Source organism: Saitoella complicata (genome assembly GCF_001661265.1).
Source record: "Saitoella complicata NRRL Y-17804 unplaced genomic scaffold SAICOscaffold_16, whole genome shotgun sequence".
Taxonomy (NCBI): domain Eukaryota; kingdom Fungi; phylum Ascomycota; class Saitoellomycetes; order Saitoellales; family Saitoellaceae; genus Saitoella; species Saitoella complicata.
Window position 1 is genome coordinate 133,079 of NW_017567007.1, and position 23,993 is coordinate 157,071.

Sequence of the window (23,993 nt, forward strand, 5' to 3'; positions counted from 1 at the left end):
GATCCGGAGTATCTCTAAGTCCTTAAAGAGCGATCTACGTTACGGGCTGTGTTCCCCCTGCATGTTCGTAATCCGCTCAGTTTGCCTGTGCCGACGTGCCGGCGCCGTAACATCGCGGTAGCGGGGTACCATGTAAGAGCTGCCGACCGGCAATTAATTCACTATCGATTAATCATGATGGTAGTAACACTTGGGTTGGAAGAACCCTGAGAACAAGCCGTTGTTGGCGCCGATGTTGAAGAAGTTTGCGGATAAGCTGGAGGATGGACGTTGAAGTTGAAGGCGGAGTTCGCTTAGGCTTAGCTCTACTGCGATGGGGTGAAATCGGGTCAATTAGCGGAAGGATCCTTTATGGCAAGTCTGGGCAATGTGGATCTTCTCTGATATCCGGAGCCTCAAGACGGACTGCGGGGTGGTCTCGATTCGAACCCTTTTACCGTGGGACAAACATAAACCACCTCCATCACCTCCTTGGTCCACACCACGCAACAATCCTGAGCAAATGATCAATAAGAGTAAAATCTACATCATCCAAATTCAATCGAACTCGAGGTCAACGGATTGTCGCTCTCCGTAACTCGGGTTGGGGGAGGAGTGCGGGTTTGTGCGAACAGCTAAAGCATGTGTCAACTGTACGAAGCGCAAGCAGGGGTATGATGGCCAACGGCCGTGTGGGAGGTGTAGGGATGAGGAGGTGGAGTGCGTGAACGTGTCGTGATCCTAGCTCAGATGATGCATCTAGCGGGCCTATGACATATTTTTTGGCCGGCTTAACATAGCGGGGTAACCGCTGCCGACGGTCAAATGCGACATGATCTGTTAATCCCTACTTGCTGCCAGGATATATCTTGTTCTCGATCTGAAGCATCTCGCAAAAAGCCCTGGTTTGAGGATCGTCATGAAGCAGTGTTTCTTGCTGTCCCTTGTCGTCTGCCCGGAACGCTGTCTGCTCAAAGTTTCGCGGAATCCTTGATCCTGTCGGCCGCGTCATGACGTTCTCCTTGACCCAAGCCAGTTCTTTGTCAATCGTAGCAGCAACCTCTTTCTCATCCCGAGGTAAGGGCCTTTGTTTCTTGGTCGTGGAAAGCCAGGGGTGAAGGGCTCGAGTAATCGCAAGCCATTCCGCATCATAGCAAAACTCCAGATCGTCACCAGAAGGCGTTGATGCAACGGGAATGTCCATAACTTGCAGGAAGGCCCGGTTCGGTAGACACTTGTCTAAAGCCAGGAAGCGGGTTGTATTTGGTAGTGCCGGCTGTACTGGAATCGTGATGGGGGACACTCCGATCGCGGCATTGCGCGGCTGCATGACCACGGTTTCCGCTTTTTCGGAGCTCGAGGCATCTTCTGCAGTAATTGCGATCTGATCCTCAGGATTTGCTTGATCTGCGCCAGCATTCGGTGCGCCGACGTCCGCCGGCGTCGGTTCCACTTCCATATCGATGTCCATATTAATGTCAATCTCATCATTGTTCTTCTCCGGCGAGACTGTAATCTCGTGGTTTAATGCTAACGGCATCACCGGTTCATTCTCAAAGTCGTCATCCAAATCAAGTTGAATCTCGTCTGCATCGCCGTTCTCAACGACTACCGCAACCGGGGCAGTTTCCTCCTCATCCAACTCGAGTACAACCTCCTCAGAATTCCCTGCAGCGGCTTTCTCAATCATCTCTGCGGACGGTGTCGCACGCCTGCCTTCATCGTGATTGACAACAGCGGCAAACTTGACGTGTAGATGAGCCGAGAACCAATATGCGGGTTTCAGCTTTTTCAGTAGATTCTCCGCCGCCGGCGACCCAAGCGTATTCGATTGCACCTCCCTTCTGAAGAATGGCTTTCTCTGCAGCAGTGAATGTGTGTTGCCGTGATGGTAGATGCCTCTTGGCCAGTCATGGGACAGCATGACATCGATGGGCTCTCGCAAGTTGAATAGCTTGTACACATCGTACTGACGGACGTGATAAGCACTGCGGATAGTAGAGCTGTCGTACGGTACTGTTTCGAAATGACCCTTTGTGTAGTTTGCAGAGTTGTAGATACCTGACAGACCTCCAATTCGCAGGCCATTGACGTTTACGACGCCAGCAGCTCCCAGGTAATAGATGTTGGGTGCAACCCATCCTCCGTGGTACAGTTCCCAGGAGAAGTTGCTTGCTTCGTGGTTGCCGCCGATGAAGATAGTCAGTACTGGTGCAGTCTTTCTTCCCTCGTAGTAATCAGCAAAGTCGCCTAGGCGTCTGTACTTCGGAGGTACTGCAAGACAGTTGAGATCGTCACGGTTCCGTATTGCCTGCAAGACGTCAGCATTACCGGATATATGCTGGGCCAGCAAGCTTCAGTCACCTGAAAGTCGCCTCCGATCAGGAGCAAGTCAACTTCGACACCGCGCTGCTTCTCCATTGCAGCCAACGACCCGTAGATGGCGTCGAGCTCGCCATGGCAGCAACCTTCGAACGCGACGCGCAATGTGTGAGTCATCTTGCGAGAGTAACGAACGTCTGCTGGGCACTGCTTGTGTTACAGGGCATGTGGGAGTAGCGGCGTGCCTGCGAGGCCGCGCAGATTCCTCGGTTACCGTACGGCATGTATGCTCGAGCTTAAACGAACGCTCACTGGGGCTGACAAAGACTCCGCCTGTAGCAGCTGCCAGAAATGGACTTGACAGACAGAAGCAACAGCATACACGCCGCAGATCACAGCGTCAGCATGGATCTGAACGATCTGCGGTACCAGCTCATTCGTTTGGAGGACACAATCATCTTCAGCCTCATCGAACGCGCTCAATTCAAGCAAAATAAGCTCGTCTACACTCCAAACGGCATTCCACTGCCAGACTTCAAGGGCTCTTTCCTGGATTGGGTCGTGCAGGAGACTGAGGTCATCCATGGTATGTGCAGCTGGCAATCATGGTGCACCGTGGTGGTTACTCATGCAGTGCATACATAGCCAAGGTCCGCCGGTATCAGTCACCAGACGAGTACGCATTCACCGCTGACCTTCCTGAACCTATCCTTCCACCACTCACCTACCCACGATTTCTGCATCCAAACGACATCAACGTCAATGACAAGATCAAGGATTACTACGTCGAGAGAATCATCCCGGCAATCTGCGAGGAGGGCGATGATGTGAACTATGGCAGTGCGGCAACCATCGATATTCAGTGTTTGCAAGCATTGAGCCGAAGAATACACTACGGCAAATATGTAGCAGAGGTCAAGTATAGATCAGACCCAGAAAAGATGAACGAGCTCATCAGGGCGAGGGATGTAGGCGGATTAGATGCAGCTATCACCAATGCTGCGGTGGAGAAGCAGGTGTTGGAGCGACTCGGCAGAAAAGCTCGGGCTTATGGAAGAGATCCAGTGGAGCTGAACAATGACACCACCGGCGCGCCCGCAAGAGTAGATGTGGACACGGTGGTGAGCATGTACAGGGTATGTTTGCCGACGTATATGTGTCGAAGTATGTACTGACCATTCTTGCAGGACTGGGTAATCCCATTGACGAAAGAAGTGGAAGTGGACTATCTCTTGCGACGCCTAGACAACGCTTAACCGAAAGCCAAAAATATATCAAAAACTTACGCCTATCGTGTCGTCGTCCGTCTTTTATACCCTTTACGCCTGGGTCTCAGTCTCCTGCCTCTTGGCAGCATTGCCGGCCTCCTCCTCAGCCTCCCTCTTAGCAGCCTCGTTCTCGTTTTCATCCTCGTATCCCTCCAAGACCATGTCGTTCAAACCAAGATCCTCATTCTGCTCGTGCGTACGCTCGTAATCCTCGGTGGTCATGTTCGGGTCCGGATCAGGTGCGTAGATGTTCTGGAGGTATGATGCGGCGAGCGGGTCATCAAGGATGATGGTGAATTGCCTCTTACCCTCGCGAGCCTCGGACAGACCGTCAAGGAAAGCCTGCCACTTCTCGTTCTTCTCGGTCTCCATGGAGTCTGACTGCTGGGAGTAGACACGACCGTACAGCTCATCGTGAACCTGCGCCAACAGACCCTCCAGAGTAGTGAAACGACCACCCAAAGTACCAGGGTGGAGGTCGAGGTTGAGCTCAGGGACAGACAGGGCGCAGGTCTCGGACTTTAAAATATCACGAGCCAAGTCATCGGCATCCTCGACCTTCAAAGTGATCTTGCGACCCAGAGAGGAAACCTCTCCACCAGTCTTCACCTCGTTACTCTTGTACCCACAGTCATCGCATACCGTGGACATAATAACAACCTCCTTGAAATGAGGAATCTCGACCAACTTCATGTGAGTGTTGCAAGGGTGGGTACATGATGGGCAAGATGCAGGGAACGTGTGAACCTCATCTGGGCGAATATCGTCGTCATCCTGCTGGCCCTCTTCAGGGTTCGCCAATCCCAAAGCCTGGTTCTGCTCTGGTGTACGGTCGTATTCGACACGGGACCACTTGGTCTGCGGGTCTCCGGGCTGAGGCTCGATCCATGAGTTACCGGCTGGGTCGTTGAGGCGGAGGATGAAGGGGAAAGCGCGGCCCTCCAACATGTCGCGTCCTTTCTGGATGAAAGCTGCGATCTTCTCGTATGTTTCGGGGTCGACGTCTTTGCGCGCAGGCTGATCGGCGTCCAAGTCCTCGAGGACGGTGGACAAGAGACCCTCGACGGTGGTAAGCTGGCCGCGCTGTGGTGGGATCTCGAGGTCGAGCTCGACGAATGTGGAAGAGCAAGTCTCGGATTTGACGACTTGACGGTCAAGGTCACCCTTGGAGGTAACCTGAAGTGTCTGGATACAACCTCTGGGCTGAATGACACCGGCGTTCTGGATTTCAGAGTTGCGGAAACCACAGTGAGGGCAGGCAAAGGACATCAACACAACCTCCTTGAAGAAAGGAATACGGGTGAGTAAGAGACGGGTCATTCCCTGTCATGATGTACATTAGTAATCGTGTGAAAAAAGCGGCGATATGCGACAAACCTGCTCATGACACTGCATGCAGAGAGACTCGATCTCCTGGACGACCTGGTTGTTGTCGGTAACGTTCTCGGCAGCTTCACCGACATCCTGGAAGATGTCGACGGGCTTGTTCTCGTTGTCGGCCATTTTTTATTTGTGGATCAACTGAGGAGTTTTGAGTTGCAGACGTAAAAATATGCATCATACGGCGGCGCGCAAAGGCACAATCGGCCCATCCGCAGGTGCTAGAAGGAACCAGACGACTGGGAAAGCTGGTGATGGAAAAGAGGTATTGTTTTTTTATGAGTCATTTCATCTCGATTTGATTGCCGGTGATGCTGGTACTCCTTCCACAACGGAACTCTTCGTGGTCCGAGCATCTCGGCGACGTCGAGCACGCATGGACATGCACGCTGCCAAATTTAGTGTAGGGCTCAGTAAACGCGAAGTTGAACTCCATAAAAGTCAGATCAACCATGGAACCTTCCCGATCTCAGCAGTACCGTTCTACCCGTGGTGGATCAAAGGGATTCACCTTCGAGGCTGCCGTCTTGAAGGGTCTCGCCGACGACTCCGGTCTCTTCCTTCCTCACGCTATCCCCGCTCTGCCTTCCGACTGGCGATCCGCATGGGCTCACCTCTCCTTCCAGGAGCTCGCCTTCAATGTTCTTTCCCTCTACATATCTCCTTCTGAGATTCCAGCAGACGACCTCAAGGACCTCGTCCACCGGTCATACGCGACCTTCCGTGACTCGGATGTCACTCCCCTCCGTCATCTTCGCAAGAAGGACAACCTCTACCTCCTCGAGCTTTTCCACGGTCCTACCTTCGCTTTCAAGGATGTTGCTTTGCAGTTCCTGGGTAACTTGTTCGAGTACTTCTTGAAACGCAAGAACCAGGGTAAGTCCGATGCTGACCGTCACAAGATCACCGTCGTCGGTGCTACCTCTGGTGATACCGGATCCGCCGCCATCTACGGTTTGCGCAACAAGGAGGATGTTTCCGTCTTCATTCTCCACCCCAGAGGTCGTGTCTCTCCCATCCAGGAGGCTCAGATGACCACTGTTCTTGACGCCAATGTCCACAACATCGCCGTTGAGGGTACCTTCGACGACTGTCAGGACATCGTCAAGCAGCTCTTCGGTGACGCCGACTTCAACTCCAAGTACAACCTTGGTGCCATCAACTCCATCAACTGGGCCCGTATCCTCGCTCAGATCGTCTACTACTTCCACTCCTACTTTACCCTTCTCCGATCACTCGGTCTCCCTCCCACCTCCCCGGAGGCCGAGAGGATCCAGCTCCGCTACGTTGTTCCCACCGGTAACTTTGGTGACATCCTTGCTGGTTACTACGCCAAGTCCATGGGTCTTCCCGTGTCCAAGCTCATCGTCGCTACCAACGCCAACGACATTCTCAACCGTTTCTTCCAGTCTGGACGTTACGAGAAGAAGGAGGCTCCCGCTGGTCATGAGGCTGACGGCCAGTTGCCCCAGGCTGCTGATGGCGCTGCTGCGGCTCCTGATGGTGCCAAGGAGACTCTCTCCCCCGCCATGGACATCTTGGTTTCTTCCAACTTCGAGCGCCTCTTGTGGTACCTCGCTGGAGAGGCCGAGACGGAGGGTGGTGAGGAGGGTGCGCAGAAGGCTGGTGAAATCCTTGCTGGCTGGATGAACGAGTTGAAGACCAACGGTCGTTTCGCTGTCTCTGACAAGGTGCTCGAGGCTGGACGTCGTGACTTTGGCTCAGAACGTGTGTCTGATGAGCAGACTCTTGAGACCATCCAGGCTTTCTACGCTGGTGAGCCTGGAGAGAACCCTTACATCCTCGACCCTCACACCGCTGTCGGTATCGCCGCCGCTATCCGCACCTCATCGCCAGAGACCTACACTATCTCCCTCTCTACCGCTCACCCCGCCAAGTTCTCTGCTGCTGTTGACACTGCCCTCAAGAAGTTCCCTGGGTACAACTTCGACCAGGTCTTGCCGGAGGAGTTCAAGGGATTGTTGGAGAAGGAGAAGAGGATTGAGTACGTTCAGAGGGCCGACATCAGCTTGGTCAAGGAGGTTATTGAGAGGCTTGCGTAAAGGAAAGGGGTATAATACAATCACAGCATTACGGCATTTGGGGTATGGAACAGGCTCAATAATATTTCTTGCACACTTGAAAGTCGGCGCCTGATTATCTGAGAGGAGCATAAACTCCAGATTTGGCAGTCTTGAGTCCCACTGTAACAGTTGTTAGTCAAGTCAGGTGTGCACATGGTTCAAGAGGACTTACTCCTCGCCATCCCCGCTAGAATCTGCGCACCGGCCAATACTCCATCGATGATGGTAATGTCAGGACCAAGTGCACTTTCCAGTGCCGCACGAAGGCCTACCATACCAGCACAGCCAAGACACAAGACATCTGCGCCGTTAGCAACAAGATCCTGTGCTGCCTGAACCATTTTTGCATTAACTTCATCCACCGGTTTACTCTCCAACTCAAGCACACTTAACCTGCTGCTCTTCGCTCCCGCAAAGAATGAGTTCAAGCCGTAATTCTCAACCGCAGCCTGGAACAGGTATTCCCATCTCAGAGAAGCCGTGACAATTCCAAATCGGCCACCCGTCATGCGTGCGAAATACAGCGCTGCTTCCATTATCCCGATGACTGGGATGGATACGCGTTCACGCAATGCTTGAATTAGCGGGTGAGCTGAGAAGCAAGCAACCTGGTCGTGTTAGCTAACCGTTATCCATTTTTTGCATCTTCACTTACCAGAAGGCCGTCGTATTTTGTCAGATCTCTGTCATTTAACGCAGCTAAGCAGACGGCAGTGGAAGTGGAGCCATCAGACGCGGACTCAATTGCTATACAATGTTCAGAACTTTGTACTCCCACTCATGTACGTCTCAGCAACGAACCTGAAGGAGCTGGCTTTGGCGCAGTCCATCCCGTAACCTGGAATGTACCGCCTGAGGCTTCTCTTGCAGCCGCCACGGCATTATCCGTCATGAACTCCGTAGAGTTCGGGTTAAGAAGGAGTATGTGAGGGATGTCTCCAATCATTCTCTAATCAAGGCAAGTTACAAGTGTGTGTATTCCTAAAGATTGTACGGGTGCTCAGTATTTTTGGAGTCGTTGTCGGGTATATCGGTTACGCTGTATTGTCTATCAAACTCCGTGCCTGCAGCCTCCAAAACCGCAAAAATTCAAAATGCTTTCAAACGCTCAAAAAAGATGGTTGGGTGACGTCATTCGACCTTCGCGGTGTTGAGAACACCAGGCGCTTTCGAGAACCAGTCGGAAATCGTCCTGAAAGAATCAGAGGAATCGTTGACAGAGGCGAGGAAGAGATCCGACCGGCCTGCCATGTCCTCCTGTGCTTTTCGGATAGCCCGTATCGTAGCATTATTGGCAGAGCACTGCGGGCATTCTTCTATAGCTTCGCTTTCTCCGACACACCTGCGCGCAGTGTCAGCAGATATCCTCATACCGTGGGAAAACCGGGAGATAACCTTTGATGGAACGAGTGTTTGCATAAAAAGTGCACAGTAGGTAGATCCAAGGTACCGCCGCAGGCCGAGCACCTCGTCACTTGGAAAACTCGAGCCCTAGCAGAGAACGTGTTAGATGTGTTAGGAAAGGATAGAGGATGTCACTCACCCCTGTCTGAGGTCATCAACCTCTTTCTTCTTCTTCTCGGACTCTACGCGATAGCTCTCGACAAGCTTACGGTTGTTCTCGATTTCCCTCCTTTCTCTTTCAATCGCGTTCCCAAGGTAAGTTTTGACTACGCCGACTGTTGCAACAGCGTTGTTACTCAGGGCGTGCACCACCTGCAAGGGTGCCATTAGACCATCACGAGAGATCTTATCCAGGATTGAAGGAAGTTCGTCACTTGCATCAGCGAGGATCTTTGGATCAGACGTCAGGTACCGTAGCGCCATCGGGTACATCTCAGGCTCCTGACCACCATATTTGTGAAGAGCTGCAATAACGCCAGGAGTATCACGGGAGCTTGCGCAAGACTGGAAAATATCCATTGTCAGAGACGCTTTCTCACGCAAATAAACCATGCCGTCGCGGTAGGACGTGAATTGTGAAATGAAAAAGGCATTCGTCTGGTCAACAAGCGAATGTGGATCCTCAAGCATAGCCTTAGCCTTTCTTTCCCATTCGGATTTTTCGTCGCCTGAAGTCTCGACCGCTCGTCGAAGATATGCCTCGAACAGAGCTGTGCTGACATCTCTAAGGGCTGTTCCGTCATCGGAGAGGGAAGGCACTAGCGCCTCAAGGAATTGGATGAACTGTTGGGGATAGTCCAAGAATGTTGCAAAAGCAGTACGAGGTTGAGCTGCCGTGTACTCAACTCTCTTGACCTCAACTGGTTTTCCCGAGGCAATCTGCACGCGTGTCGATGGTGCTGGCGACGATGATCCGGTACCGAGGCCAGTTGTCATGCTCGAGAGAAAATGGGTGTAGTTTGGTAAGTTCGACAGGTTTGAAAGGTTTGGCATGAACGATGATGGGGTCGGCGCCGGTGAAGCTGCTGTGGTCGTTACTTCCTTGTGTTTCGGGATGTATGTTCCGGTGTAATAGTCGATGTACAGTTGCGTAGTCTCCTCCGGGAACTCATTCAACAAAACGTTTCCGTATGCTTCCAGTTGCACGTTAACGTCGTCGGGGTGTAACCGCCTTATGAACTCTAATGCTGCACGATGATCATGCAAATCCTCCAGTTGAATGGCCAAATAGGTCGCATTCTCTCCGTGCTTCTCTGCTAGGTAAGCCGCCTGTGCATGATACCCTCCTTGTCTGCACACAAGCATTGCGGTCTCCAGATCGAACTTGAGATCTATCTCAGCCATGATGAACTTTTCAAGGTTAGGCACATCCTTGAGCTTTGCGTAGCAATTGAGCAGCAGAGTCGTGTGATCCGCATTAGCGTGGCCTCGTTTGTGAAGTTCTTCCAGATAATGAGTGAGGTTGTGAATGCGCTGGGCGTCCAAGAATTTTCGAATAACCTGCGACGGTTGTGCTTCATCAATCGAGTCGATGTACTGGCGCATAGCTCCGTCAAAGTCACCCTTCGAATACAAATAATCTCCATACTTGTGGTAGATCTCATTCACGTTGACCGAGCCTTCTGCTTCTGTCTTGGCCAGGTTAATTGCCAAGGTGAAGAGATTCTTCTTGTACAAAATGCCAAGCTTCGACGGCAGATCCTTCTCCTTCAACCTATGGACTTGGCCGTCTAGCGTTACCAGAAAATAGGCGCCCCATTCACTAAACATACTTCGCACACCCTGTGGGAACTCGCCAGTGTAAGCAATGTACTTATGTTCCGTGTCAACAATGGTCATCCTAGCCGTGTCGAAGAAATCTGAAGATGGCATGCCAGAGATATTGCGAATTGTTTCTGATGGCTGCGGTGCTGTTGGGGGCGAAACAAGAGCGACATACCCCCTATAGAGCTTAGCCATAGTCTTGGGTCCTTCATAAGCATAACAAGGTCCGCGACCATTCGGCCCAAAAAAATATATGGCATCTTCGCGGACTGCCACGAGATCACCCGTATGCGGGTCGACCGCAGAACATTCCAGCCCACATCCAGCAGGATCAAGGATACGCGCTGGCTGTCCGTGAGATTTACCTCCAGCAGAGATGTATGTCATAATCCGGTTCGTTGTAACGACATAGAGAATAGTTTGCTTGGTCCCTTCTGTAAAACCAAGACCGGTGATTGGTTCTTCTGATTCAAAAACGACCTTGTGTTTCCAGGTGCTGCCCCGAGCAACATCACCACGCAGAAGAACGACTGTACCATCCGCAAATCCTACAGCAATCTGACCGAACGAAGCAACGAAACCCACTGATGAGATTGGAAACGGCTCACCTCTTCGTAATACGTAAGTTGTCGCAATCCGGGGAACGCCGGTCTTCTTATCAATCTTGTCAAGCTGCCACAGCTTAAGATGCGGCCCAGCTACATTGTCGTCGCCAATACTAAGTAGTAGATCTCTACCGTTATGCAACAAGTGCGTAACGCCTCCGTCCTGATGTGCCGTGAATGCCCTTATGACTCGAAACTTATCGTTCAAGATTTGAATGCGGCCATTCCTGTCTCCGACAAATACGTGACCACCTCCCGAGCATATAACATTAGCAGAAGGGTCCTATAGAGTGTTATTATCGTCATCCATTGGAGTATATGCCTCACGTACCCTGAAGATTGCCGGACTCTGTGTTGGATCAGAAGGGTCCTTCACTTGAGCACTATCGAAGAAATTGAAATGCCGCCACTGCAAGCATCATCAGTAACCATTCCGTACGTCTCAACGGCGTCAACTACCGAAGCCAATGCCATTATTTGGGTGCTTGGCGACTGCCGGGTCGTCGTCGGTAGACCTACGTCGATGAACCCGGTCACCCCGGCTACTGTAAGGGCGTGCGGCTGGCCGCAACTCAAAACCGATGGACTTTCATGAAAGGGCAATGGGGTGGTGAAGAAAGCGTATTGTGAAGACATAATAACCAAAAGCAAATAAAACGCCGGTGCCAGGATCTATGCCGCTAAGCATTCATCGCTGTATCCTTTGCATTCCTCACGCAGCGTACTTCTTGCGCTTCTGACCGAGCAATGCGTCGCTGCGATCCCTCTTGTTCACCACTTTTCTCAAAGCCTCCCTTACCTCACCCTTGGGGAAACTCTCAATGTCGTAGTACAGGGGTGCGATCTCCAACAACCACTCAGGCTTGATCGCGGTGATCGTACGGATGTAATTCTTCGACGTCAGAACGAACTCGTTGTAAAGAACCCATTCAGGCGCCTGCTGCAAGACAGTCGAGGGATGGAGCATGACAGACTGGTCATCCTTAACGGTAGTATAGGACTTCTGGGTCTTCTTGGCAACCTGCATGAAGAATCCGGAAACTAAGGCTCGTCGAATGTTGTTGTAGTAGTTCTTGTCCTCGAATGGTGTAGAAACGAGGTCAAGATCATTGCGTTCCATGGTGCGCTTGAGCTGGTTGCGGACGTTGTCTGCAGACTGAAGAGCACGGGCTGACAAGAAGTGGTCGTAGCACCAATTGTTAAGGGACTGGCCCTCGGCGGACTTGTAGGCGTGGTAAACGTTCAACAAAGTCAAGTGATCACCGTCAGGGTGAGCGAACTGCGCCTTCATGGCATCAGCCGCCTTCCTAGCGCTGTTTGGTCTCACAAAGACATTAGGTACGGAGAGCAGAGCAGTCAAACTCAAGATCTCGTTGGAGCAGTAGAACTCGGGAGAGCCAATCAACATCACTGCCAATGTAGGATCCAAGGGGAAATCGGAAGCCATACGACCAAGAGCAGTGAGGTTACCATCATCGTCCAAACAGGCAAGGTAGTTCAACTCCTCCAACGCACGCATCATGGTTTCCGGTGCAGGAGGATCCATGAAGTCAAAGTGGACAAGGTCGTCAATGCCAAGCTTCTTCAACTCCAAAACAGTAGATGACAAGTTCGATCGCAGAATTTCGGGGTAAGTCTGGTCGATTAACTCCTTCTGAAATGCCTCTTCGGTGTAGAGACGGAAAGCCTTTCCAGGCCTGGTACGTCCAGCACGACCAGCGCGCTGCTGAGCCGAGGCCTTGGAAATGGGTGTAACGAGCAAAGACTCGACACGGATGCGGGGGTTGTAAACCTTCTGCTTCGAGAATCCGGGATCGACGACGTAAACGATACCGTCGATGGTCAAGGAAGTCTCAGCCAAGTTGGTAGAGATAACGACCTTACGTCCATTGCGACCTCCAGGGAACTTCGGTGGCGGTGCGGGGTCGAAGATCTTTTGTTGCTGCTGTGGCGGCAGGGAACCGTAAAGCGGGTATACCACTATAGGTCCAGCATCTGTCTCCCGCGACAACTCATCTGCTTCCAAAGAAATCTTCCTGCATGCATCCTCGATTTCCTCCTCACCGGTCAAGAACAACAAGATGTCACCATCATCTTCACTGGCATGGATCTGCAAAACGGTGCGAAGGGCTGCCTCAAGATAATCGCGCTCAGGCTCAGGCGTATAGTAGATCTCGACAGGGTGAGTACGTCCGGGAACAGCAAGAAGAGGCGCGTCGTTGAAGTAACCTTGGAACTTTTGAGCGTCCAATGTTGCAGACATGACGATGATCTTCAAATCCGGGCGTCTACCAGCAATCTCCTTCATCAAGCCCATCAAAATATCCGTAGCCAGTGTTCTTTCGTGAGCCTCGTCAAGAATAATGCAAGAATATCTTGAGAGCATATGGTCGTTCATCGCCTCACGCAGAAGCATACCATCCGTCATGTACTTCAAAATAGTCTTCGGTCCGGAGCAGTCTTCGAAACGAATGTTGTATCCGACCTCCTCACCAAGCGTAACGTCCATCTCGTCGGCCACGCGCTTAGCAACACTCATGGCGGCGACACGTCTGGGCTGCGTACATGCAACTTGCTTGCCAGTCAAATGCGGCATGTCGTCGAAAAGGACGAACTGAGGGATCTGCGTAGTTTTACCGGAACCAGTCTCACCAACGAAAACGAGAATCTGGGTGGATTGGTAGAGCTTCAAGAACTCCGCGCGCTGCTGATGTACCGGCAAGTCCCGTCGAGTCTTCAAGATACGGAAGTACTCCTGAGAAAGAGGAGCTCCATTGAATGCGTTGGAAGGGCCGTTCTCCGCAGCCGTAGCCTGAGCAGCAGTCGTCTGGTGCCTCGTCAAACCGGCCCAATTGCCATTACCTTCCGCCTGACCGTTTCCGTTCATGTGAGCAAGATAAGGGTTCTCTTCAGTTTTTGACCTCTTGGCAGATCGCTCAGTCATGTCGTCCTCCCTGTATTTTTATCGCGGTCCTTGGGTATAGCAGCTGCTCTCGAGTCGCCGCCTCCAAAAAACCCGCCGTATCTTCACGTGACGCCGGCAATGACCCAGTATCTACGTTACACGCGTATTATACGCCGTAGCATCCGAAATTCGCATACACCAGAACCCTTCGGAAAAGCGGTCAATGGCAATGGCTGTGGAGGATAATGATGGTCGCAGTTTGTCTGAATGGATCGCCGAAGCAAGCGCGTTCTTGAATGAAGCTGTGAAGCCCTTAAAAGGTAGCATGGTCTGTCCAATTGTTTCTATAGATTACGTTCTAAGTATAGCATGCAGAAACCCAGACTTTGTCAACCTCTCAAATACGGTCCCTTGTTCCTTCATCATATACTGCACGACATACCGACTCTGATCTGCATACCATTACATTGTACGCCCTCCGTCTTCTGTCAAACATCCAGGTCGCTTCTAAGGCGACTCCGGTGCCGAGCCCCGGTGCCATGACCCTTGGGATGCGCGACTTGACGATACTATACAAGCTTTTCGACTTTCTCATCATATACTGTCTTTATCCCTGTTTGACAATAGGCGTTGGTGTATCGCTCCGAAAACGTTTGAACCACGCCTTCGGCGGCAAACAGCATGCTCCAGCCATAGAGAAAGGTGAAGGCAAGCCTGATATTCTTGAGGCAATATTAACGGGTATCCTCAATCTACAAAAGGAAGGAGGTGATGTTGGAACTCTCATTGGCGTCAGGAGCAAATATATGCTGGATGTTCTGGCAGGTTGTGGAGAATTGGCATTCAATCCAGCAGTCTCGGAGACGGAAAAAGCTCAGTGGACAGCAAAATTCAATGAAATGCTGGAAAGGTAGATTACTGACCACTAACTCTCTCGTATTCTTGCTAATCAGAGAGCTAGCCTGGATGCGCAGGCGCTTATCACCATGCTCACTTCCCTTCTCCACACACAATGTCCGACCTGGTTTCGCACCGTGCTGGCAGAGAAACTTTCGATGGTCAGCGTACGACCCCGTGGAGACGGTGTCCAAAGTGTTGTGTCGTTTGTCTTGGGACTTCGTACAGGTGAAGACGTTTCACTTGAAAAGGTCACACGGGCTGCCAAGCTGATATGTGCGATTCCAAAAACTATGTCAGGTGATGATTACTACGGCATAGTCTGCCCGCAGTTGTTGGGCATGCTGGATCTGCCCGGTGACAAGACACCTATGCCTCGTGTCAGTGCTCAGATAATAGCTCAACTCAACAGTACAGTTCCTGAGGTCGCCCGACGGTACATCATTCAGCCAGTACATCAACCCTTGCTCGCCCCTGCAAGTGAAGAATCACTGCGAAAATCAATATCTCGACTAACTGTATTAGTTGTCAACCCCGACTTTGTCTTAACAGAGAAGTTGATTCGGCCAGTTTTGTTACCACTATGGGGCTTGCTGCTATACGCTTACAAGACGAACCGGTCAACATGGCAAGAGCAGGCTCAATCGTTGATACTGGTGCATGTCAAAACTACAGGAGGTGCGAAGGCCATTGTACGCTTACTGCAAAATATCACGTATGTCTCGGGGCCTACCTGGGAGTTTGGTCCTGGTTCAGAGGGTGGCATTAACATCCGTCCTGCCACTATCCAGCGAGAAGTAGGCATGGACGAGATTGATGGGCGGGTTGAAGCAGCATTGGATCTCCTGAAGGGTGTTGAAACTGTCGAAGGGCTCATGAGTGAAGTACTCCTTGCTCTGCTTCGTCTGTGGCTTAGTGCAGGCGAGGAATCTGGCTCTTCTGATCCAGTAGCGATGGTCGCAACTTTGCGACTTCTACAGGAGACGCTTGACAGATTCGGCGAATCTGCTCTGAAGAAGCCAAGGCAGATTATTGAGCTGGTGAAAGGTGTATTGGACGAGTTTGTCGAGAAGATCAAAGCGTCTCGCAGGCAGTCCAGTCCGGCTACAGCAGCTCCCGGCTTGGCAGGACTCGGCAGCATTGTACAGGGCCAAGACTCAGACGACGAGGATGAGGACAAGGAAGGTGACGGTCAAGAAGGAGACTCTGATACTGTCGGACTTGCGATCAGTTTGCTAACTGCCATCCTGGGTGAGAGCGAAGATTTATCGGCAGAAGAGGTTCGTTTGTTGGGCACGACCAAATCTTCTCTCGACTTCATCTCGCGGAACTATCCGAATCCATTGCTTGCAGCCCCTGCCTTGAACTTGAAGACGTTGATCGCTGCACGTACATCAGTGTCCGATGATGTGGAATCTACATTGACTACTGAGAAGACATCGGTGGAAAAATATGCTGAAGGCTTGCAATTACTACAAGATCCGCTTGTTCCGGTTCGCGCACATGGTATGCAAATACTTCGTGACCTTGTCGATGTCGCCGATCCTGTCGTTGATGTTAATGCGGTCCTGAGCATGTTTACCAACCTTGTCCGTGATGAGGACAGTTTCATTTACCTGAATGCAATCAAAGGATTGTCAGCATTGACATACAGATACGGGATAGAAATAACAAGGCATCTACTCCAGGCGTATGCCGAGAGTTCGGAAAAGTGGACAGTTGATGCGCGGCTGCGGGTTGGTGAAGCTCTGTTGCGGACGATACAGGGGTTAGGTGCTGCTCTCGTAGGTGATGCGGCAACGGACATTGCACGCGTACTCTTGGACGTCAGCGCAAGGCGGAAGGAGATAGTCGAAGACGTTCGCCTTCGTGCATCGGCTCTTAGTATCCTGGGCATGGCCGTGGAAACAAATGCAACTGGTATGGGTCAATGGTGTGCACGAGCAATTGAAGGTGCATTGGCGATCCTGCAGCTCGAAAGAAACGAAGACGCAGTTACTGTACGGCGTGCGTCTGTGGTCCTGATAGCCGGGGTTTTGAAGGGTATCGCTGCAGTCGCTGAGTTCCCTGCGGAACATCTAAAAGACATGCAGCGCATTATCACGTACGTGGAAGCTACAGACTCGGATGAACTGGTTAGAGTCCAGGCAAGAGGGGTATTGAACATACTCCATGACATGATCTCTGGGGAGTTCAGGTTGGAGGAGTCCGCGAGTGTTTTGCGTATCTGATATTTTTGGGATGCATCGAACTCGGCCTGCCCGCAGGACGTGTTACTCTTCCATCTTGGTATCTTTCTCTCCTTCTGGTGCCGCCGCTACCCACAAAACATTATTGCATCTGATCAACACCTCACCCAACGTTCCTGTGCTCTTTCCGTCCACAAACTCCTCCGTATTGGCCAGTTGGAGGTTCATGTATGAGTCTACCGAGACCAAGTATCCCTAAAAATCACACATTAGGCGCTGTGTGGATTGCTACAATCTTCACGCCATACCTTGTATTCCATTCCCCACTTCAGTTTCGCAATGACGGTCTTTCCTGTGAGTTCGGCCAAAAAAGGTCGTGGGTTCACCTAAGTCTCGAGGTCAGTTACCTGGGCAGGTCGAAGAAAGTACGAAGACAATGCGACAGCTCATGCGACCATCACAGATCAATTCTGAATTCACGAGGCCTAATTCCAAGGAAAAACACGAATGCATTCGTCGTTTAGGTCGAGGATAAAGGTGTTCTCGGCAGCGGAAAGACCCCAGACACAATCTCCGAGGTTGCTTGAGTTGCGCAAGTCGCAGGAATGGGAGCGACTTACTGGCATAAATGACATGATGGTATGATTTGAATCGTCGGTCGAGGTAAGGTTATGGTACCGCGTATGAGGCCCGTGTGATGCATTGGCCGGCAGTGGCTGGTGAGTGGCTAATGACCGGGAGTGACAGAGGGAGTGCAAAAAAGCGCTCTGATTTTGTTTGTAGTATTTCTGTTGATTGTATTTGTCTTCATCTCGCTGGCCATGTCTTCACCTCTCTCCAGGCTGTGGGGTTATGACGCCGTGCACGCGGCCGTGATCCAACCAGGCAGGCACTGACCGGCCGCGGTGCGAGCTCTCCGTTACAAACAGATCAGAGAGACTTAATTCCTTCACAAACTACCATTGAGCCCGGCTCCTCTATCATTCTATCATTTAAGCTCACACCGCCCTGATCGCATTGCAACGAAGCAACTGAATCGCCATGTCGTACGCTAACATTGTGTAAGTCTTGCCGGTCTTTATCCTCGGATCTGCATGTTGATTGATTGATGCAGTATGGACAATGGTACCGGCTACACGAAGCTTGGTTTCGCCGGTAACGACGCTCCTTCATACGTCTTCCCTACGGCAATCGCGACCCGCCAAGCTCCGGGAGCTGGTGGCCGCGGAGGCCCTGCTCCCCCTTCTAAGCCTTCTTTCTTGTCTGGTGGAGGAGGAGGTCACTTGTCACAAAAGCGTGGTACAGAGGACTTGGACTTCTTTATCGGTGACGAAGCTGTTGCACACGCGAATACTCCGGGCTACGGAATCAATTATCCTATTCGACATGGACAGATTGAGAATTGGGACTTGATGGAGCGATACTGGGAGCAGAGTATCTTCAAGTACTTGAGGTGTGAGCCAGAAGATCATGCCTTCCTTATGGTAATCTTTTTCAAGTTTGATCCAACGTACAATGCATACTGACCGCAGGCGAATGCAGACTGAACCACCGCTCAACCCTCCAGAGAACCGCGAAAACACTGCAGAGATCATGTTCGAATCTTTCAACTGTAAAGGTCTATACATCGCCGTCCAGGCTGTACTTGCGCTTGCTGCGTCTTGGACTTCTTCAAAGGTGCAGGATAGATCCCTTACGGGTACCGTTATCGACTCCGGAGACGGTGTTACCCACGTCATTCCTGTAGCAGAGGGCTATGTCATCGGCTCGTCTATCAAGCACATTCCCATCGCCGGTCGCGATATCACTTACTTCGTTCAATCCCTGCTCCGTGATCGTAACGAACCGGATAGCTCCCTGAAGACTGCCGAACGGATCAAGGAGGAATTTTCGTACGTCTGCCCGGATATCGTTCGCGAGTTTTCTCGCTACGATGCCGATCCCGAACGTTTCCAGAAGTACATCGCTCAGTTGGGACCTAACCGTTCGGTCACCGTTGACGTCGGTTACGAACGCTTCTTGGGACCTGAAATCTTCTTCAACCCCGAGATTGCATCGTCCGATTTCTTGACGCCTCTCCCAGAAGTCGTTGACAACGTCATCCAGTCCTCGCCTATCGATGTTCGTCGTGGCTTGTACAAGAACATTGTCTTGTCCGGTGGATCCACCATGTTCCGCAATTTCGGTCAGCGTCTCAAGCGCGATATTAAGGATATCGTCGACCGCCGAATTCAGCGGTCTGAGCAACTGAGTGGAACCGGCGCAAAGAGCGGAGGTTTGGAGGTTGATGTCATTACCCACAAGAAGCAGAGAAATGCTGTATGGTTCGGCGGTAGTCTGCTGGCACAGACACCCGAGTTCATGAGCTACTGTCATACCAAGGCTGACTACGAAGAGTACGGTCCATCGATCGCCCGCAGGTATGAAAAACTTCCTTCTCGGTCTCGCCCGATCGCGTTTGCTAACCAAAAAAAAAAACAGGTACACCGTTTTCGGCAGTGCTTTGTAGGTTGGATCGATCGCGAAGGCGGAAGTGTAGGCTAGTATTCCCCGGAGGCGGAGGTAGAGTTCGGCAGATATATCCTGAAAATAAACAATATCTCTCACAGCAAACGATGATCGCTTCCGAAATACTTAACCGTGGTCAGCCGTACCGCGGCAGCTCCAGTTAAGGTTGCATTAGTGCCTCCATGGCCAGATAGCTCTAGACGACCTCAACGTCAATTGGAATTGCAACCTGACAACATTGCAATGGAAGATGGCCAAGTATTCATCTTTACGCGTACAGTTCATTACCAGTCTTCTCGTGGTATTCCCTTTCCTCGTACAATGTGCTTTACTGCGTGATGTGTCACGCCCAGATGACCGCAGACCTGAAGCGGCCGCCCGTTATGCTCGCCAGATTATGGCAACCGCGAATATCGGCTTCCTTGGATCGCTAGTTGGCTCAAAGACACATGGGTCACTCGAGGGATATCCGATGGCAACCATGGAGTATTTTGCTAGTACAGAAGAGTGTCTAGAGGACGGCGGTGGAGACCCCATCTTCTTGATGAGTCCATTGCAGGCTGCTCTTCAAAACGTCTTTGAAGACAACCGAGTTAGTCTGGGAGTCCGGAGTCCGCAACCGCAGTCTTCGCTTCCAATCGTCGATGCGCGGTTTTCATTGGTAGGAAAATTGGAACCTCTTAATGAGACGATGGTAAGTAGTAGTAGATGTCGTCCTTAGCTATCGAGCTGACACTTTCCTACGTAGGCGGAACTGGTCAAACCCTGTTATATGAGGGCACATCCAGAAGCGAAGTGGGCTTACGCAGCGCACGATTTCAAATACTGGGTGCTGAGAGTGGACGAAGTGTATTATGTGAGTGCTAAAAGCAACCCGTATTGATAAGTAGCTGGTACTGACGCCATCAATAGGTTGGCGGGTTTGGCGGCGAGCACTACATTGGTTGGATTGATCAAGAAACCTGGGGCTCTGCGAGGCGTGGGAAACACGATGGCGGGGGATTGGTCTACCAGCAAACGTAGAACAGCTAGGCGCCATGTTTGTATCATTGATTCTGTATTGTGGATAAGGGAATGTTCGCATGTGTTGATCTGTGAAGTGCTAGGGTAATCCATGGAAGGAATCTGGAAGGTTTAGGTGCGACCATCCATATACATGAACATGAACCCGGGACGGGTCGGCCACGATGTTGAATGCACTTGAAGCTTGAGGCAGGGCCATATGGCAGGGTGCCATGACCGTTGTAAAGAGCCATCGATTTTGGTACAGGTCGGACGAGCTTCGTCGAAGATTCCGGTGATAATACTGGATAGTCATGATGTATTTGTGAGGATGTCAGATATAATCCATGAAAAAACGCGGCCATAACCAGGGTAGTCAAAAATCAGTAGCTTTTACGAAGTTAGAGCATGTATCGCCATTACATATGATCTCCTCGGTTTGATCACCCCTACGTATACTGTGCTCGACTGTTTGTGAATCTGCGCCAAATAATGGCTAAACTGATCAAAGGGTCAGCTTATGTATAATTTGTCGGATTTCCCATGAACGTAAAAGCAAGCTTGAGGATTAAGGATAGTCAAACCTTGCGAACTTTAGGCGAGGTTGACATCCATTACTCCGATTGCAAAGTCCGGGGGAGTAAGCGCTCGTGGAATGCAGGTGTGGAATCTCCATATTATTGAAGGTGAGACATTCTGTCATACAATTCCAGGATGAATTTCAGAACCACATCGTCTACATTCTATGAGCAAATCATGAAACCTGCATGAGAAAGTTTCCAAAATTCCGCAAACGCACCCAGCCCGACGCCTTACAAAGTCAGAAATCATGAATTACGCCTACGCGGATCAAGCTTAAGAAATATGCCAAAAATAAATCAAGGATTATGCTGAACAAAATCAGATATTATGCCGAATACGATCATGGATTAAGCGGACAAAATTCGTGGTTTGGGTCTTAAAATTCCGCATGCGATCATGGAGTGAACAGGATTTTGTAATCCATAATTCTCACGAATGTAGGGACGTATGTGGGCATCATGCCCTAGGGGGTCGGCCGCTATGGAATCACGTTGTGGAAATCCCATACCAAAATCTATGGAAATGCCATAATGGGTGACTCCGTAGGCATGGATTACCAGGTCAGGTTCAATTCATGACTTTTTTAAAAAGTAAAACCTGACTCTAGCATGGATTGTCAAGCCCCTTGTTTGAAATGTGTCGGCTTAATCGTGGGTTTCCGCTCATGGAATTTCCTAGAGCGCGCGCTCATGAATTTAGGGAAATGCCATGAGCACATAATTATGGAATTTGAGTATCTCATAGCCAATAGAGCTATAAAAGCGATAGGGGTAGTCACCACGCCGTACAAAAGTAAAAATCATAGACTAAACCTGCATTCTGTCAGGCAAGCGCGTAACCCATGTGAAAGTCATGGATTCGTGGGTGATTACATATGGATTACGCACTTCATCGTGGGGTACAATCCTGGCAAAAGTACTAGACAAAATCATGGAATACCATCCTCAACAGTATCATGGACAGGCCCGATAGCAAGGCCAGGGATCACGATCCCAGATAGAATCTTGAAACGCTGCCACAAAAGACGGTCCTAGCAGCTGCAGAATACCTGAAAAGGTTGCGAAAACAACACGTATATGCCTTGAAAGCTAAAGACTTGCTACACAAAACAGTTTTCATGTATTTAATCCAGAGGGGTATCCTGCTACATATATAGCCATGACCAACCAACATGATGTCATGTGATGTCGGCCGTAGGGCAGACCTGACCTGACACGTACGAGAATCATGGATTACAAAATCCCGCTCAATCGGAATCGTGGATTTATATTTATCCATGATCGTAGCATGGATTTCAGGACCCAAACCACGATTTTATTTCGCATAATTCATGACTATGTCAGGGACCTCTGCGCGGATTGTAATCCATGATCGCGCGCTTAATCCATGGCCATTCTAATCCCCGACTAATCCAAGATTCTGACATGGATTGTGCGCGCCTAAGGAAGAAATCGTGTTTAACACATGAATTTTACTTCGTGGGGCTATGTCATGATTCCATCATCCTTGGCCATTATGCATATGGTTTGGTGCATGAGTGTGTTGTGGCTGTGCAGCAAAGCGTATGTATAACCTAGAGAACCCTCATCTCGTTGAAGATTTCAGGATATCTCTGGCGCCACATGTAATCATGACCAGCAAAGGTCAAGCCAGACCAGGTAGGAACAAGATTTTCTTGTATTTGATTGGGATTCTGCTATTATTCTGAGTCATAGTGCATGCATGTTTACGGCTGATACAGAAATCGCAGTGCTCAAAATAAATCCATTTTACCGGTAATTTTGCTCTTTTGGTCTGATACTACTGTAGCTTTTACTCCACATACTTTCGCATGACTCCTAATCTTTTGTTTAAGCCCAATCATCGTGGAACATCCAGATCCAGATCGTGAACTATACCGATTTGTATCCTGGATTATCATGGATTGAGCCGATCTTAATCATTTGTGTGGGTCCCAGTATCCCAAATGCGATCATGGATTTTCCACGATCAAAAAATCCATGGACTACACCCAACCTAGTAATTCTTGATTTTGATGGAGGTAAAGCTTATTACAAATTCGGCTTTGGTAATTCAATGGGTTGGAGGACGTCGCGATCGTCAACGCGTACGTCCCATGGCCACTCAATTGATGCCATTCCGAGATGGCATTCACATCTGCCCTACGACTTGAGGAAGTATGGGAATCCTAGAATATTTTACTACTAGTATGGGATTTCCATATCCTGGGCATGAGTTTGTTCTGGAATAATTCCAACCATATTTAGTTAGGCATGGGATTGGGTTATAGGATAACATGCTTCATACCTTGCACGTAAAAAGTAAGACAGAGCTTAAGCAGCCGACCAAAGCTGAACCATATAATTTTAATCGATATATCAGCGTTATTGTTCTGCATCTCAGGAAAGAGTTTCTGTACTTGTGTGAGGCAGCACAGTACCTGTGGTGCAGGAAAATGTCTGCTGTTCAAGTACACCCGCGCTGAGGTATTGAGAGAAGTGATTTCCTTGAATACCTCGGGATTTGGTGATCCAAACTTGCAAATGGGTTTATACCTGCTAAGATAACCTCCAACGTCTGATCGTGCTGGATAAATTCACTACGGGACTTGTGTTCCCGATGCTCTATCTCAAGTGATGAGTCGTGGATTTTCGGCAATCACTTTAATTTTCTGCTCCGCAGTTGGGATATCCATACCACGAATTCCATACTATCTCCCTCCGTAGGAATGGGGTGGGAGGTTCGCGTTCCGGTATGGGGCAAAAAAACACATGTGCATAACGTACCATGACCTCCTGTTAAGCGAAACACCGCCGGTATGCCAGAGGTCCTGCTTGTGGAATTCACACGATACGCGGTTCTAGGTTGGCTCTAAAACTTACACAAGCAGATTCCATTGCACCATTGCAATTGGGCAGGTGCTTCTGGTATTTGATCAGACCGAAAACATTCCGGATGACAATCCATCTTCGTCTTGTGGTTAACAACCCCGAATCTCGTCACGTTCTACCTGGGTTGGACCCCATGTTGTATCATGGTTGGAACGGAGGACACGAAGGGCGTGGAGTATGCTGGATCGTATCATGGGTTAAGCCGAACCCGAA

At 50.3% G+C, this 23,993-nt stretch overlaps 11 protein-coding genes across 11 annotated transcripts; 5 read left to right on the forward strand and 6 right to left on the reverse strand.

Annotated features, from left to right (window-relative positions):
- Nucleotides 1–826: 826 nt before the first annotated feature.
- On the reverse strand, nt 827–2,478 carry SAICODRAFT_35852 (DBR1-domain-containing protein; the record flags this gene model as incomplete). Its single annotated transcript, XM_019168448.1, has 3 exons — nt 827–1,255; nt 1,523–2,290; nt 2,344–2,478. The coding sequence occupies 3 exons, from the start codon at nt 2,476–2,478 to the stop codon at nt 827–829; spliced, it is 1,332 nt and encodes a 443-aa protein (XP_019023189.1).
- A 143-nt stretch (nt 2,479–2,621) lies between these two features.
- SAICODRAFT_94116 (chorismate mutase) lies at nt 2,622–3,590 on the forward strand. Its single transcript, XM_019171923.1, has 3 exons — nt 2,622–2,887; nt 2,947–3,437; nt 3,489–3,590. Exons 1-3 carry the CDS (start codon nt 2,653–2,655, stop codon nt 3,555–3,557), a joined length of 795 nt encoding a protein of 264 aa, XP_019023190.1. The 5' UTR covers nt 2,622–2,652; the 3' UTR covers nt 3,558–3,590.
- SAICODRAFT_72024 (zf-ZPR1-domain-containing protein) lies at nt 3,522–5,072 on the reverse strand (the record flags this gene model as incomplete). The annotated part of the gene is made up of 2 exons (XM_019170731.1): nt 3,522–4,892; nt 4,947–5,072. 2 exons carry the CDS (start codon nt 5,070–5,072, stop codon nt 3,621–3,623), a joined length of 1,398 nt encoding a protein of 465 aa, XP_019023191.1. The 3' UTR covers nt 3,522–3,620.
- A 329-nt stretch (nt 5,073–5,401) lies between these two features.
- SAICODRAFT_35855 (tryptophan synthase beta subunit-like PLP-dependent enzyme) lies at nt 5,402–7,114 on the forward strand (the record flags this gene model as incomplete). The annotated part of the gene is made up of 2 exons (XM_019168449.1): nt 5,402–6,954; nt 7,096–7,114. The coding sequence occupies 2 exons, from the start codon at nt 5,402–5,404 to the stop codon at nt 7,112–7,114; spliced, it is 1,572 nt and encodes a 523-aa protein (XP_019023192.1).
- On the reverse strand, nt 7,102–8,071 carry SAICODRAFT_136584 (uncharacterized protein). Its single transcript, XM_019165461.1, has 3 exons — nt 7,835–8,071; nt 7,689–7,780; nt 7,102–7,641 (listed from the first exon to the last, which is right to left on the reverse strand). Exons 1-3 carry the CDS (start codon nt 7,977–7,979, stop codon nt 7,192–7,194), a joined length of 687 nt encoding a protein of 228 aa, XP_019023193.1. The 5' UTR covers nt 7,980–8,071; the 3' UTR covers nt 7,102–7,191.
- A 93-nt stretch (nt 8,072–8,164) lies between these two features.
- On the reverse strand, nt 8,165–11,280 carry SAICODRAFT_35857 (putative vacuolar protein sorting protein; the record flags this gene model as incomplete). The annotated part of the gene is made up of 5 exons (XM_019168450.1): nt 8,165–8,375; nt 8,429–8,524; nt 8,577–11,089; nt 11,138–11,215; nt 11,266–11,280. The coding sequence occupies 5 exons, from the start codon at nt 11,278–11,280 to the stop codon at nt 8,165–8,167; spliced, it is 2,913 nt and encodes a 970-aa protein (XP_019023194.1).
- On the reverse strand, nt 11,157–13,832 carry SAICODRAFT_136616 (P-loop containing nucleoside triphosphate hydrolase protein). The gene is made up of 2 exons (XM_019165462.1): nt 11,266–13,832; nt 11,157–11,215 (listed from the first exon to the last, which is right to left on the reverse strand). Exon 1 carries the CDS (start codon nt 13,748–13,750, stop codon nt 11,519–11,521), a length of 2,232 nt encoding a protein of 743 aa, XP_019023195.1. The 5' UTR covers nt 13,751–13,832; the 3' UTR covers nt 11,157–11,215; nt 11,266–11,518.
- Nucleotides 13,833–13,845: 13 nt separating this feature from the next.
- On the forward strand, nt 13,846–16,933 carry SAICODRAFT_136684 (uncharacterized protein). The gene is made up of 3 exons (XM_019165464.1): nt 13,846–14,031; nt 14,087–14,621; nt 14,673–16,933. The coding sequence occupies exons 1-3, from the start codon at nt 13,935–13,937 to the stop codon at nt 16,837–16,839; spliced, it is 2,799 nt and encodes a 932-aa protein (XP_019023196.1). The 5' UTR covers nt 13,846–13,934; the 3' UTR covers nt 16,840–16,933.
- Nucleotides 16,861–17,402, reverse strand: SAICODRAFT_136679 (small nuclear ribonucleo protein-like protein polypeptide F). The gene is made up of 3 exons (XM_019165463.1): nt 17,233–17,402; nt 17,106–17,183; nt 16,861–17,052 (listed from the first exon to the last, which is right to left on the reverse strand). The coding sequence occupies exons 1-3, from the start codon at nt 17,308–17,310 to the stop codon at nt 16,882–16,884; spliced, it is 327 nt and encodes a 108-aa protein (XP_019023197.1). The 5' UTR covers nt 17,311–17,402; the 3' UTR covers nt 16,861–16,881.
- A 291-nt stretch (nt 17,403–17,693) lies between these two features.
- On the forward strand, nt 17,694–19,407 carry SAICODRAFT_94134 (Arp23 complex lacking the Arp2 subunit). Its single transcript, XM_019171924.1, has 4 exons — nt 17,694–17,858; nt 17,912–18,281; nt 18,340–19,217; nt 19,279–19,407. The coding sequence occupies exons 1-4, from the start codon at nt 17,839–17,841 to the stop codon at nt 19,304–19,306; spliced, it is 1,296 nt and encodes a 431-aa protein (XP_019023198.1). The 5' UTR covers nt 17,694–17,838; the 3' UTR covers nt 19,307–19,407.
- A 295-nt stretch (nt 19,408–19,702) lies between these two features.
- SAICODRAFT_8304 (uncharacterized protein) lies at nt 19,703–20,328 on the forward strand (the record flags this gene model as incomplete). Its single annotated transcript, XM_019171292.1, has 3 exons — nt 19,703–19,999; nt 20,054–20,161; nt 20,218–20,328. 3 exons carry the CDS (start codon nt 19,703–19,705, stop codon nt 20,326–20,328), a joined length of 516 nt encoding a protein of 171 aa, XP_019023199.1.
- Nucleotides 20,329–23,993: the final 3,665 nt, after the last annotated feature.